This window comes from Martes martes (genome assembly GCF_963455335.1).
Source record: "Martes martes genome assembly, chromosome: 12".
NCBI lineage: Eukaryota > Metazoa > Chordata > Mammalia > Carnivora > Mustelidae > Martes > Martes martes.
This window is the reverse complement of record NC_137900.1, coordinates 35,755,165-35,769,531: the sequence shown is the minus strand read 5'-3', so window position 1 is coordinate 35,769,531 and position 14,367 is coordinate 35,755,165. Positions and strand designations below refer to the sequence as shown.

Below are 14,367 nucleotides of genomic sequence, written 5' to 3'. Positions count from 1 at the left end.
AGCATCAAGAAGAAAATTACAGTCAATTGGTACCCATTGAATCTACAAAAGCTATAAACCTAAATGATGCTCAAAAGGGTCAAATAATATAAAGCACAGTCAAGCAAAGTCCTACCTACTGATGTGAATTAAATAAATGGTGCCTGATTACAAAAATATAATCCTATGGCCACCCAACAAGGGCCTGAGGGGTATCATATGGTAAAATGCAACATATGGTGAAATGTAATTCTGGTCTTCAACCCAAAATTCCTATTGGAACTAAATGGATTAAAAATCATAAACCAGAGTCAGGGGTAGACTACAGGAAAACAGGTTTCTAGAATTGTAGAACACTGAAGGGAGATATTACTTAGGTACCCATCTGGGAACTGAGTTGACCCTCTTCTTCTAGTAGAATATGTGGTCTTCTCGACCTTGATGCTGGCTTAAAAATAGGACCCCTTCATGTCTATAAACATTTTACTAAATGAAAGACATGGATAATCAGTTTTCCTGAATGAGTCCCAAGTATAAACACCTGTGGGACAGTGATATATCTTTTGTTTCAGATCTGGCAGCATCTTACACACAGGCAACTGCATATGCGCATTAGGGAGAGAGAGCCCAGGGAAGCTTTGTTAGGATAGGTTGAATATACTTCCTCCCTCTCTAGTCAAACCATTTCTTCTACATTTCTGTATTCTTGGCTAATTAAATGGAAATTTATAGTGGGAGTGTTTGTTGGGTCTCTCCCTATCAATCCACAATCAACCTGAAATACTGCAGATTCATTATAATTAATGAATTCATATAAATGTGTTTCCAATTTCTCGAAGGTTTTTTTGTCATTGTGTGTTTTTTTCAAAAACTGATACTTGAAGTATAATATGCTATACAGTATTTCCCTGTGATTAAGAACTATTCTAGGGTTTACAGTTTAGGTGCTTTGATCATCCATTGTTCCACATGTAGGTGAGGTGAGAATTATTTTTACATACCAAGGGAAGACTTTTTTTAGGTTAGTTTCGACAGGTATTTTCACCCTGGTACCACCAAAGGTTAGTTATAGAGGAACAGATTAACCAGATGTGCTATCTTGCTCTGAGCCCTTCTCCAGATCCTGCACATAGGTCCCTGTCCTGAGCCACACATAGTGATGGCACAGAAGGAGTTGTACTGAAGCTTGTCTGGGGAGCTGGCCTGGAGACCCAGGCTGAGAAAAAAAAAGTAAGTGCCAAAGTCTCAAGTTCTAGTACAAGGATGAGTGCCTGAATAAGACAGGGAGGATTGCTAGAAGAGCAGAACAACAAAAACAAGAGAACCTTCCAGAGCAGGTGGTGCTAATAAAGAAGCCAACATAACCACTACCTTCCATTATCCACATCAATAACACTGCCTTGAAATAAAGGGCACATTTGAAATATCTGACACACCTTTGACATAAAGATGCTCAACAAATATTAGTTCTTTTTCTTTTCCACTAATCCCATTCATTAGCATTAGAAAATTGTAACAAATTTATACCAAGCAGCTTCTATGGGTGGCCAAGTGCTAGTCAAAGAGAGAAAATATTAATTAATCCTAGCTTAAAAATCTAACTAAAATAATGACCTAGCTTAAAAAATCTAGTTAAAATAATATTGAATAAAATAATACACAAAAGAGTAGGAAAAAATTTGTCCACTAAGGTGTTTTCTCTATAAAAGTTCTTCTTTTTTTGAATAGGTGTCTGTCTCTATGTTAGTAGCCAAAACTTAGAAAATTATGGAAGAAATTTCTCAAATGTCACATTTTTCAAGAGGGGAAGGCACTGAGATAAAAATGATGTATCTCATATAAGATACTTTATTAAAAAGGGCTTTGTTCACTGCAATGAATGAATGCATAAAGTGCAAGTGATTCCAGTGTTCCAACACTGTGTATATTGAATATTCTAATCAAATATGAAGGTTTGTTGATGTAATTTCCCCCCCCCCAAAAAAGATCTGTGCGCACATCTTCTCACCTCCATTGCCCTCCATTATTCAGGTGTCTCTTCCATTGGACACCCCCTAGTTTACTCAGGTGTGAAGACACAGACCTTGTGGTAGCTTGCAGGAAGTATATAATTTATGAGTAGCTCATTATTTGCTCCCAATTTCAAAATCATTTTATTATTTATTGTGTTCAGTTTTTCCCTTTCCTACAAACATCTGTGCAACATCCACATAAGTGGTTAGGAATACATCCAATGGAACCTTCCAAAATAGAGCCAGGAAATAGGTCACACTGAATCATGGCAAAGGGCGGGTGGTCAGGTACCACAACAGTACAACATAAACACACGTGCACACATACACATGCACACACAAATGAAATCTTACATTTGAAAGATAGCAGGTGCCAGTCAAAAAGTATGCTTGACAAAAACACTGAAAAATACATATAAAAATTTAGATTAAAATAACAGGGATTAGCTTTGCACTTTCTGTAACATATTAGTATCTTTAAGACTTTGGAAGCTACTCATTTTTTCAAATATTACCTTTTTTTTAAAAAAAAGATCTATTTATTTCTTTAAGAGAGAGAGAGAGTGACAGAGACAGAGCATGTGCCCAGGAGAGACAGAGAGAAAGAATCCCAAGAAGACTCGTGCGAAACCCATCTTGGGGCTCAATCTCACAACCTGAGCTGAAACCAAGAGTCAGATGTTTAACCAACTGTGTCACCCAACCACCCCTTAAATACTACCTTTTCAATTAAAAGGATGCTTACTGTCTAATGGAAGAATGCATTATAATAAATCAGATGAGATTTTTAGACTATTATCCAGAATGAGTTTATGCTCAAAGCCCAGTAACATTGAAAATCCAGTATATTTAGAATATTTTTGGCATTAAAGGAAGAGTAGAAGTTGCCTTAAATCAGTCCTTTGGGTGCAAAAAAACACAAATAATTGGGAGAAATAAAAGAATAAAGGAAACAAAAACCCTAAAGTGAGTAAAAATGTAGATCCTACTGAAGCAACTTCATTTCACCTAAATTATACAGGCATCCTCTATTCTGTAAAATGACTGGTAAGGCTGCCAGGTTTGCCTGAATTTTATTTTACAGTTTTCACTGCTATGATTCAGCAATTGCCCACTACCCACAAATAATCAGGTATGGTGAAAATATAGCCAAACTATAGTTCCAGCTTTTGAAAGCATAACCCCTGGCATATACAGTTTACACAAAAAGAAATACTGGAATTAATTTGAACTTTTTTATGCTTGAAAAGTAAAGCATATTCAATGCAATAGGGGCAATTCACGATGCTCTTAACCAACATTACCAGCGTTTGAATTCCTTCTGGTTAGTTGTCAAACATTTTGGGGAAGAAGCCACACTTGAAGTCCAACTGAAGAATAATGGATAAGTAACAGCTATCAGGAATATATTTTGGAAATTCAGTATTCACAGTGCTTCCTGCTAGAGAACTTTGCAAAGGCAATTTATGAACACTAAAATTTTACCTTCATAAGGAAAAATTACCATTTAATATAAATTATATGAGGTTTCCCCATGTTTGACAAAGTGTACCGAACTTAAAGTAGATCCATAGAGGAGAGTGAGTAGCTGTTCTTTTTGATCATCATTTATGAAACAATTAGTAACATAAACTTGACTGAACCACACATCATAGTTAGGAGGAATGATATCCTGATTAGACACATGGATCTCTTTAATAACAACTTTAATATAATCATCAGTAACCACAGAGCTTTGGAATATTAAAATAAGAATGTGTGATCCTAAGCAAAGCTTCAAATGAACACCTCTAGCTCCATTCAAGGCTGGGAGTTTGGAATTCAACAAATAATAGAGAATGGGCTGGAAAAGCATTTACATTCCAGCACCTGTTGCTCATTAACTGAACCCACTTGGGCAAGGAACTGAACCTTTTAGTACTTAGGTTTCTTATCCGAGAAGCAGGGATAATACTAGTCACGTGGCCCAGTTCACAGAGAATTGTAGCACCAAAGCCAGCAACAGCAGCGGTAGTAAAACAGAGTATTAATACAACTTTCATTTTCTGAGGGCTTATTCTGTGGACTGAAAACAAGTCAGTGAGATAGGCATGCCTTTGTTTGTAGACAAGGAAGTTGAGGCTCCGAGATTAGAACTTGCATAAGGTTGCACATGTGTTGCTGGCAAAGTCCAAGAGTGAACACAAACTACTCTGACTCGGGAGGTCATGATCTGGTTTACAACTCAAAATGCGTTCCCATGTGTCATCTAATGAGGTAATGCTATTGACCGCACATTGTAAATGGCAAAGCACCACAGTAATGCAATGTGTTATTACTGTAATTTTTAAAAAAGTTGTTAAAATGTATTTTCTGCTGAATATATAATACTATTCTTAGCAAAAGCCCATTAATTCAAGAAACTAAGGAAAAAGCATGAATGGATATGCAACTTGTCACCTAAAACATGGAAAGTAAAATAGATTTGGCAGTTGGTGATGTCATCTCATACATTTGTGCATTCACACACAACTGAACAAAGTCCCAACCCACAAACATCAAGTATCTCCCAAGACACCAATGGAAATTGCTGGAATCATTAAAAAAGTCAAGAGATTTGTTGTGTATGGTCATGGCTTCCTAAGCCCAGACTGACAACCTGACAGGCTGCTCACAGGAGGTTATTAGACACATAGGACAAGTATGTTAGGCTGCAAATAGTCTGTGGCCAAGCCTCCCAGGGATAACAAAGGGCAGAAAGTTAGCAAAGCTGCCCCCTGTTGGCAGCCAAAAACAATTACAGTGAACTCGAAAAGTAACAAAGGCTTATCAACCATCTCTACACTGTCCTAATTTTTCTAAGTATTTAAAACAAATGAAAGATTCTGTTTGCCAATAACAGGTAAACTAATTTACAGTTAAATTTACACGTTATTTACTTGCAAACACTCTTTGCCCAGAAAAAAGTTTGGTCCTGAGTGAAATAGAAGAGGCAGAAAAAATTGACCTCTATACTTCTCTTCTACATTTCTGCTTTTCTGCAATTGTCCTCACTTAGCTTATCCCACCTCAGGCAGCAAGGCCCCAAATATTTGTGACCACTTGCCCCCTTCCCTTTACTGTGGTACTGCTCTTTGTTTCCTCTAGAAGAGATGAAATAAAACCCAAAGGCCAGAATGTACAGGTATGAGGATCAGGACACTGATGGGTCCTAGGCAAATACTAGTAAATAATAAGGTACAATCCCTGCCCTCGAGGAACTCCTAGCCAGGACACGTCAACAATGAGTAACACTACCGAATAGAGCATGCTACCCCTGGGAGGTGTACAGGAGGGAACTCATATTCAGTCTTGGCATCAGGGAAGGAAGGGAGGGCCTTACCACACTTGGGTTGACCTTATGTCGGAAGCATGTGATGTTCACCACGTATGGCCAATCATCAGGCTCCATTAGCACCCCAGCAGCATGAGCACACGTAACATGGAAGGAGGCTGGGCAGCGGCCATAGGAACACTGGATACAGGCTCCAGAGACCTTCTTAACCCGGTGTCTGCAGAAGATGCATTTCTGGAGGGTTAAAACAAAGAAGAACATCAATTCAAACTGTAACTCAGACAATTTCCAAACTTCATAGAATAATAGCTATTGGAGACGCAGAAAACTGATTATGTCAACAAGTCTTGATCCTTCTGGGGCCCTAGTGGTGAGAGCAACTGTGACAATATAAGTTGTATATTTTTAATGAAACACACTGATATGGTCACATACTACCAAACATATGTTGAAATACTTCCTATGGTTAGGAAAGCCAAACCCTTCTGCATATGCTTCTCCAGGCACAGTGAGGAAAGACCCCAAAGGTACTCCTATAAATCACCTGCAAATGCTCAAGTTGCTTTTTACCTCCTGCATGGCAGGACTTTTGGTACATCAAGAGACAGAATATGGGGGGTGCCTGGGTGGCTCAGTGGGTTAAAGCCTCTGCCTTCAGCTCAGGTCATGATCCCAGAGTCCTGGGATCAAGCTCCGCATAGGGCTCTCTGCTCAGCAGGGAGCCTGCTTCCTCCTCTCTCTCTCTCTGCCTGCCTCTCAGCCTACCTGCAATCTCTCTCCATCAAATGAATAAATAAAAAAATAAAAAAAAACTTAAAAAAAAAAAAAAGAGAGAGATAGAATATGGGTTTGGAAGACAGGCACCTACTCTCCTAAATTAGATGAGGTCTTCAGAAATAACCACAGCACAGAGGTGGTCTTAGTTTTCTATTTACAAGGAACTGCAAAATGTTAATGGTCCAATGTGGAAACTAGGGGCTCAAGTGTTTAATAATACAAATCTGAACCCTTCATGACTGACATAAAAATACGCTTCCCAAAGTGAGAAAATTGAAAATCACCCCAAAGGGCATAATTTTGTTGAGTAGCTATAGCTGACTATGCCTGGTGAAGAGAGAATGAAAATAAAAAGAGCAATAATGATTACCACAATCTAAAAATTAAATTGCATACAATTAGCCCTAGACATTATCAGTGTATTTGTTATGAAAGACGGGAAAAATCGAACAGCTTCACTAAATGTATAATTAGTGAATACTTGATGGTTAGAAAAAATGGTTGTAGAACAACACAGGGTAGGTTCGGAGAGCAGAAGAAACAGAATGATAAAAAGCTTGACTTTTCGTTCCTAAGGATAAAAAACGTCTGCGATCTGATCAAATATTGGTGCAGCTGCTCTTCTTTTATAGGTACATTTTCCTTCCCGGAACAGAAAAGGTACTTAAACTCAATGCCTTTTGGGAATCATAATATTTTATCACAGACCTGTAAGAATCAATGTGAACTTAACTTCTAACTCTTCTTCGCCCTCATATCAGATCAGAAACTTTAGTCTTATAGATTCTGCACCTTAACCTTGCCCTGATCTCTCCCTGCCCATCTATACCAACTGCCACTGCCTCTGCCCATGGTACCCAGCATAGTAATATCCTCCTAACTGGTCTTTATTTTATTCCATTTCCATTCATCTTCCCCAGGCCTGCCAGTATAATCTCTTTACAACATAAATCCAATGTCACCCCATGTTTAAATGTCCTTCATTGGCTTCCCCTTATCTCCAAAACATTCTAGAAAAAAAGAGACAGCATGAGACAGATGTGGAAAGCTTATAATAGGCCTTATAGTCCATCTGAGCAGTCTTATTTCTCACTAGTCCACATAAGGGTGCCACACTCTAGGCATTTATCTGTTCTCCCTATACATCTAGATTCAATGTACAATTAAGTATTTTTAAGTGAGACTTAAGGATGTGGCTTAGTTGATTAAGAAACTACATACACAAACAACCACAGAACTGAAATAAGACCCATTATAATCTGAATAAAAGCATTACTTAATATCTTGGTGTCTTGGCAATTTTTTAAAAGACTATTTATTTATTTGAGAGAGAAAGGGAGTGCACAAGCAGGGAGAGGGGCAGAGAGAAAAGCAGACTCCGTGCTGAGTAGGGATGCCCAGAGGAGGCAGAGGAGGGGAAGGGGGAGTTCAAATCCCTGGACCCGAGGATCATGACCTGAGCTGAAGGCAGCTGCTTAACTGACTGAGCACTCTTGACAATTCTTGTTATCAGTTTCAATACATTCTTGGTAATTCTTGGCATTCTAATATTTTTTACCAGTTCCAATGTTTTGAAATGTGATGGCAGGTATAATAGTGAAAACTCGTATCAGGGGCCTCAGGCATAATCAGACAATCTTTAAAGAGCCTAATTATACCACCTGGAGGTCAGCATTTAACCATGTTAAGATATTGATAAATATGAGAGAAAAAAATGGTTTCCCATTTTCTTGACTAAATAGGATTTTTTTAAGAGTAGGAAAGAACGAAATTCGCTGTGGGTTTTTCATAGATTTTATGAAGTTGAGGAATATTCCCTCTATCCCTATATTTTGAAGAGTTTTAATCAGGAATGGATGCTGTATTTTGTCAAATGCTTTTTCTGCATCAACTGAGAGGACCACGTGGTTCTTCTCTCTTCTCTTATTGACTTCAAAAAAAAAAAAAGACAAATCTTTCCAATTGGTATGGATATCAATATTGTTTATAAGGAAAAATGTCTTGAAAAACAATTGTCAATTAGGACAATTTGGGTAGAGTGTGTACTATCCAGTTCTCCATACATGGCATGAGACCTATTTTTTCTTTCAATGACTGCCTAGTATTTTATTGTATGTCTAAATGGTGCATCAGCATTTCTTTTTTTCTCCCAACATTTCTTTTGTCTTAAAATAATCCTCTGTTAATATGTTTAGAGTCTTTCCAGGATTTTTTTTTTTTTTTTCTGTCTGTTTGGAGCTATTTCAAGCAATGTTAATAGTGAACATCTTTCTGTAGACCTCTTAGTTTACTTGTACAAGTCTACCTAGAATAAAGTTTTAAGTAAAAATTTTTAAAAAGGTAGGAAAGAGTATTATGACTTAAGCTAGTTAATGAATTGGTAACTCCAGCCTCTTCCACCATTAACTGCCTCATTAAACAGAGGCCCTCCAGAAAAGGCAAAAGAAATAGAGATAATACACTTAAACCCAGTGAGGATTCAATCCTTGGAATCCAGTAAGGGAAGGGCTCTCCTTTCCCGGAAGACGAGAAGTGGTCACTTCTAAGGATACAACCAGTATCCTTACAAATTCAACCTAACTGCAGACTACTATAATTTGATGTGTTGAAAGATATTTATTCGTAGAACTGGGAAGTATGACTTAAACATCAACCAGGTTTTTGAGGAGATGGAGAAATACATAAAACCGAGTAGAGGAGCCATTCTGTATCTTTATAGTACAGTCTGTGTTGTATTTCCAAACCCCATTTTCACTGGCTTGCTACTAAACCAGTTGTTCTGTACCTGGGATGAAACATCTCTGGCAATCTGACACCTACCCATGTCTGGGCTACAGAACTTAATTTAGCAGGGCAAAGACAAGGACAAACAGATAGTTCTTAAGGATGTTACAATGGATTAATCACTGTAAAAGGCCAGAGATAAAGTCCTATGTGGAACCTGAATGACTAGTGGAATGAGTTATGCTTGGAGGCAAGACAGGGAAAAAAGCCTTCAGTAAACACATGGCTGACTGGATCAAGATGTTGGACTTAGCCTGTGCTACAACTTTCTCAGCTCTAACCCCTAAGTAAAGATAAAGGAAAATAAAAAAAGACAAGCTACCCACTGTTGGACAAGTCCATGGCCTATCCTGTCCCAATTATCAGCAGGTGAGGTAATCCTATCTGATCTGAATCGGAGTCCTATGATCTGACTCATCACTCACCAATAAGCCAAGTGGATTCTCATTTGGGCTGAGGAAAGAAAAAGTGCACCCTGGATGCACAACTAAAGTAAAATCAGATACTTTAAAAATCACAAACATTGGGAGCGCCTGGGTGGCTCAGTGGGTTAAAGCCTCTGCCTTCGGCTCAGGCCATGATCTCAGGGTCCTGGGATCAAGTTCCTCATCTGGCTCTCTGCTTGCCGGGGAGCCTGCTGCCCCCTCTCTCTCTGTTTGCCTCTCTGCCTACTTGTGATCTCTGTCTGTCAAATAAATAAATAATATCTTTAAAAAAAAAATCACAAACATTGGAGGGAAAAACAAAAATAACTGAGAGATGCTACGATTCTCAGTAGAAGAATATCTGACCTAAGGAGTCAGGTAGGTGGAAGCACAAGATGAGTTAAAAAGAGGTGCAGTATATGATATGATAGAGATTCCAAAATATATCCCATCAATTAGGAAAAAAGCAACAATTACATAGCTAAGAAATTTAAAAAGTCAAAAAGAATCAAGATGTGCTGAATATTGGATTTCATCCTATTAAAGATCAAATTAGTAACTGGAAGATGGAACCTAAAGATTGTACAGAACACAGAAGAAAAAAAAAAAGAAAGAAAAGAAAACACAAATGCTAAGCAATATGGAAAAGAGATCCAGATGTTCTATTATCTTTCTAAAAGGCATCTTACAGGAATAAAAAAAGAGAAAAAAACAGAAATTTTCCAGACCTGAAAAAAAGTCCAACAAGTAGGATTAGTTAAAAAAAAAAAAAAAAATCACCTAGCCACATCTTAGACCTCAAAATAAAAAGAGAAAAATCTCAAAATCTTTCAGAGAAGAAAAGAGAAAAATCAGATTACCATCAGATCTCTAATGTGCAACAGTGAATGCTAACAGACAATGAAGCAATGTCTTCCGTTTCTGGAGGAAAATTAAATTTGGTCTATATTCAGCAGAATTATCATTCAAATGTGAGGGCAAACATAAAGACTTTTTTTTTCTTTTTCATATACAAAGATACAAAGATGAGGAGTATATGTGAAGTGAAGAGCAACCAAAATGCTAAATATGTAGATAAGTCTAAATGAATATCAACTTTATAAATAATAATAGTAATGTCTTTTGGGTTTCAAATATAGAGAATATGAACAAATAACAACTGAAGCATATAAGGAAGAAGTGGTAAAAGACGTTTAAAATGTTCTAACATTGTTGAACTGTCTGGGACAGGGGTAAAAGTATCAATTAACTAAGAGTGTGGAAAACAAAACAGAATAAGGAAAAATAATAAATTCAAACAAAGATAAGAAAGGAAGGAAACAGAAGCAGAACAAACAAGGAGCAAAGGGAAAGAACAGTGTAAATTGGCAGGACTAAACCCAAATATGCCAGTATATTATGTATAAACAGACCAGGGGTAGCAAACTTTTTCTTAAAGTGCCAGATAATAAATATTTTAGGCCTGTATGGTATGGAGTCCCAGTGGCAACCACTCAACTCTGCCATTGCAGCACAAAAGCAGCCCTAGATAATCTGCAAATAAAGACTGCTGTTGTGTTCCAATAAAACTTTATTTGTAACAGCGAGCACATACTTTAGTTTGCTGACAACTGCTATAGGCCATGGGCACATATTTGAAGTTAAGGGCACATATTTGAAGTTAGTATGATAGAATTAGTATTTAAGAATGATCACTCTAACTCTAAATGATAAAGAACAAACTGAAGGTTGATGGAGGGAGGTGGCTGGGGGATGGACTAGATGGGTGATGGATATTAAGGAGGGCACTTGTATGATGAGCACTGGGTATTGTATGCAAGTGATGAATCACCAAATTCTACTCCAGAAACCAATATTGCACTGTATGTTTATTACCTAAATTTAGACTAAAATAAAATGATCACTCTATCAGCAAGATAGATCAAGGTAGGAAAACAAACTGTCAGGAAGCCATGTAAATAGGGAGGCACAGGATGATGAGGAGAGTTGGATTATGGAAATAGCTATTGGAAGGAAGGTAGATTTTTAGTTTTTTTTTTTTTTTTAAGATTTTATTTATTTATAACAGAGAGAGAGAGATCACAAGTAGGCAGAGAGGCAGGTAAAGAGAGAGAGGGAAGCAGGCTCCCTGCTGTGCAGAGAGCCTAATGTGGGGCTTGATCCCAAGACCCTCAGAACATGACCTGAGCCGAAGGCAGAGGCTTAACCCACTGAGCCACCCAGGCACCCCAAGTTTTTTATTCTTGTTGCCCTTTTTGGGTAGAGATTTTATGCCTTCCTCTAAATAGAGCTGCTCACTTAAGATAGACAGACTTGTCTTCTGTGGGAAAGAACCTCTCTAGTAGTGGCCTTAGTGTGAAAATGGATGGGGGTAGGGGCAACACCAATTCCAGAGGGACAGGGATAGTAGAGAACATGTGAAGAGAAAGATTATCAGGCATTTAAAAGCAGAAAGGGTTCAGAAAGACAGGGTCATTCTTCCTGCAATTCAAGAAAGTGCCAGTGTCCAACTGGGAAAAGGATGAGGAGTCAGTTGGTGGATGATGGTTAATGAAGGCTTTGAAAAGTCAAACAAGGCAGCCTGGAGGACCATTATTTCTGGTATTTTAGAGGCGTGGTTGCCATCCATGGGAGGCCAGTGCAGCACAGCAGGAAAACGCTAGCACAGATAACACTAGAGTGACTCTAAAGTGTCCTTTACCTCTGTGGTTTTCTAGGGAGGACACCTGGGATATAACAGCTGCTCAGTCAATGTTTGCTCAATTAAACTGAATACAAACAAGTAGATCAGGGTGAAGGTACAGACCTGCTCATATTTCCTCAACAATTTAAAGAAAAAAAAAAAGGCCTTCATTATAGAACTATGCCACAGGAATATTAGCGCAGGTTAGAGTCACAGGGATTCCCGCTTAAAACACAGATTGCTCACCCCACCCCCAGAGTTTCAGTGTCCCTAGCTAGGGCCACTGAATTTGCATTTCTAACAAGTTCCCAGTGGTGCTGATACTATTGATCCAGGGATCACACTTTGAGAACCAAGGGTTGAGGGTTAAAGAGTTAAAGGTTGATGATTCTGAGAGCCTGTAGGCTAAGGCAATTCAGGAAGTACAATGATTTTTCATCTATTCTTCTGTGTCAAGGGCTGAGAGAATTCTCAGGCGAGTATGATTTATAGAGCACTGTACTTTCTTGGGGGACTGGATTTCCATACTTATTCCAATGGCATAGGCCATTAAGGCTCCTAATGGATTGAAGAATTAATGAAGTATCTGGCAATGAGGCTTTGTGTATCATTAGATTCCTTGAGCACACAGCTTGGCAAAGGGCATCAAGAAATGATGAGCTGTGAAGGAGTTGGAAGTTCAAAGCACATCCCATCCCCCTTTTTTTTCTTTTAATATAATTTGTAGTATGATTTTACTGTTGTTTTCACAATGTTATGATTCTTTTTCCTTCCATAAATAGGTAATTCCAAAATAGGCACAATGCTTTTTAATTAGTGTTTCACTATAAGACAAGTAACAAGCTAATGATAATGATATATTAGCTAATTCCCTTTTCCTTTTGCTCTCCCAAGACACTTTTTACAAGCACCACACAGCAAACTAACATTCCCAACTCAAAGAGGGAATAATGTTAGACTCAATGGATAACACGATTGCTGAGGCTGAAACTTGCATTTTACTCTAAGACCTTAAACACAGGTTTTAAAGGAGAACCTTCCCACTCTCTTTCAATTCCACCTGTAAAATTTATGTTCTGTTCATCAGTATTCATTAAGTCAATCACTCAGGTGCCAATACTGGCCAGCAGTGGAGGAATACTGAGATGAAGCAGTCTGAGTTGTTCGGCAGGAAGCTTACAGTGCAGGGGAGGAGACAGACATGTAAACACCTTAGGAGGAAAAGCACCTTAGAAGGAAATGTAGGTGCAACAGCTGTCATTTGAGAGGAAGATTCAGAAGGAGCAGAGAGAGGAGTAGATTGATACCAAGAGAAATCAGTTTACCCAGAAAGCTCGAGAGCAGCTGGGGAAGGAGGAGAAAGGGAACACAGGAAACTGAGATCCAACATGGGCTGACACTACAGGGTTAGGCTGCTTTTGTGAGAGGCAGCAGTTAATATGCCAACTCATACCACTCACACCACACAATTGTCTGACCTCAGCTGTCTAAGGATATTACAAATAGCAGACACTATGAAATGGTACAGTAAAACTCAATTCTGAATACTCATGCGTCAGCTTATAACGTTTAAGTCCTGTGTTTCCCCACCCTCCTCATGAAAAGTTATTTCTACACTTCAAGTTCAGAGCATTAAAATATATGGCTTATGGTGTCAAGTGTGTTGAATTAAATCCTTATTTATGATATGTATCAGAAGCCATTTATCTCATTGCTTATTGTTTGGTGAGATTCACCCCGCAAAAAATGAGAAGCTAAGAAAAAGTCAACTAGCAGGATAAAGAGGAAAGGGCACAGGGATGAGCTCAGCCAGGCCAAGAGACAGAGCCAGAAAAATGGGCAGAGGTGGTAGGGATCAGATCAAAGGCTATGCTTACTCAAAACAAGGCTAGATAGTCATTGTTGGCCCTGAGAAATGTTAAATAAGAAGCACAAAAGAACTCTAGAACTGGAAAAGCCATTGCAGTTCAGACATAAACTGACAAATTAACAAGTGACTCTTAAAAAGTACTATGTCAACAGCCCAGTCACACTTTTATTTTGGATCAGAAGATATACCACTGGGAAGCTCACCAAATAGGAATACTTCTGGAAGCACTTTTAATCCCAGCCCCAGAACACTGACTACATACAGCAGGTGCTCAATAACTACTTCCTGACTAAATGAATGACTGTTTCCTTATTATAGATCCTATGTTAATTCATTCTTTCAGCCCTTTCAATACCTATTAAATATCTTTCATATAATAGACATTTTGCAAAATGTGAAAGGAGATATAAAAATGAAAAAGATACTATCCGTGTATTCAACCAGATTAATCTGGCATATAAGAATAGCTGTAACAAAAGCTCTGCAGTGGACATCATGATAATCAAGATGAAGTGCTATTGGAT

At 38.3% G+C, this 14,367-nt stretch overlaps 1 protein-coding gene across 3 annotated transcripts in view; it reads right to left on the bottom strand.

Moving 5' to 3' along the window:
• The window catches only part of KDM4C (lysine demethylase 4C), a 447,232-nt gene that overhangs the window by 55,270 nt on the left and 377,595 nt on the right, over window positions 1–14,367 (bottom strand). For all 3 annotated transcript variants that reach the window (XM_080819441.1, XM_080819442.1, XM_080819440.1), the window contains exon 18: window positions 5,353–5,538. In XM_080819441.1, coding sequence (XP_080675567.1) covers window positions 5,353–5,538 — 186 coding nt within the window. The remainder of the gene's footprint in view (window positions 1–5,352; window positions 5,539–14,367) is intronic.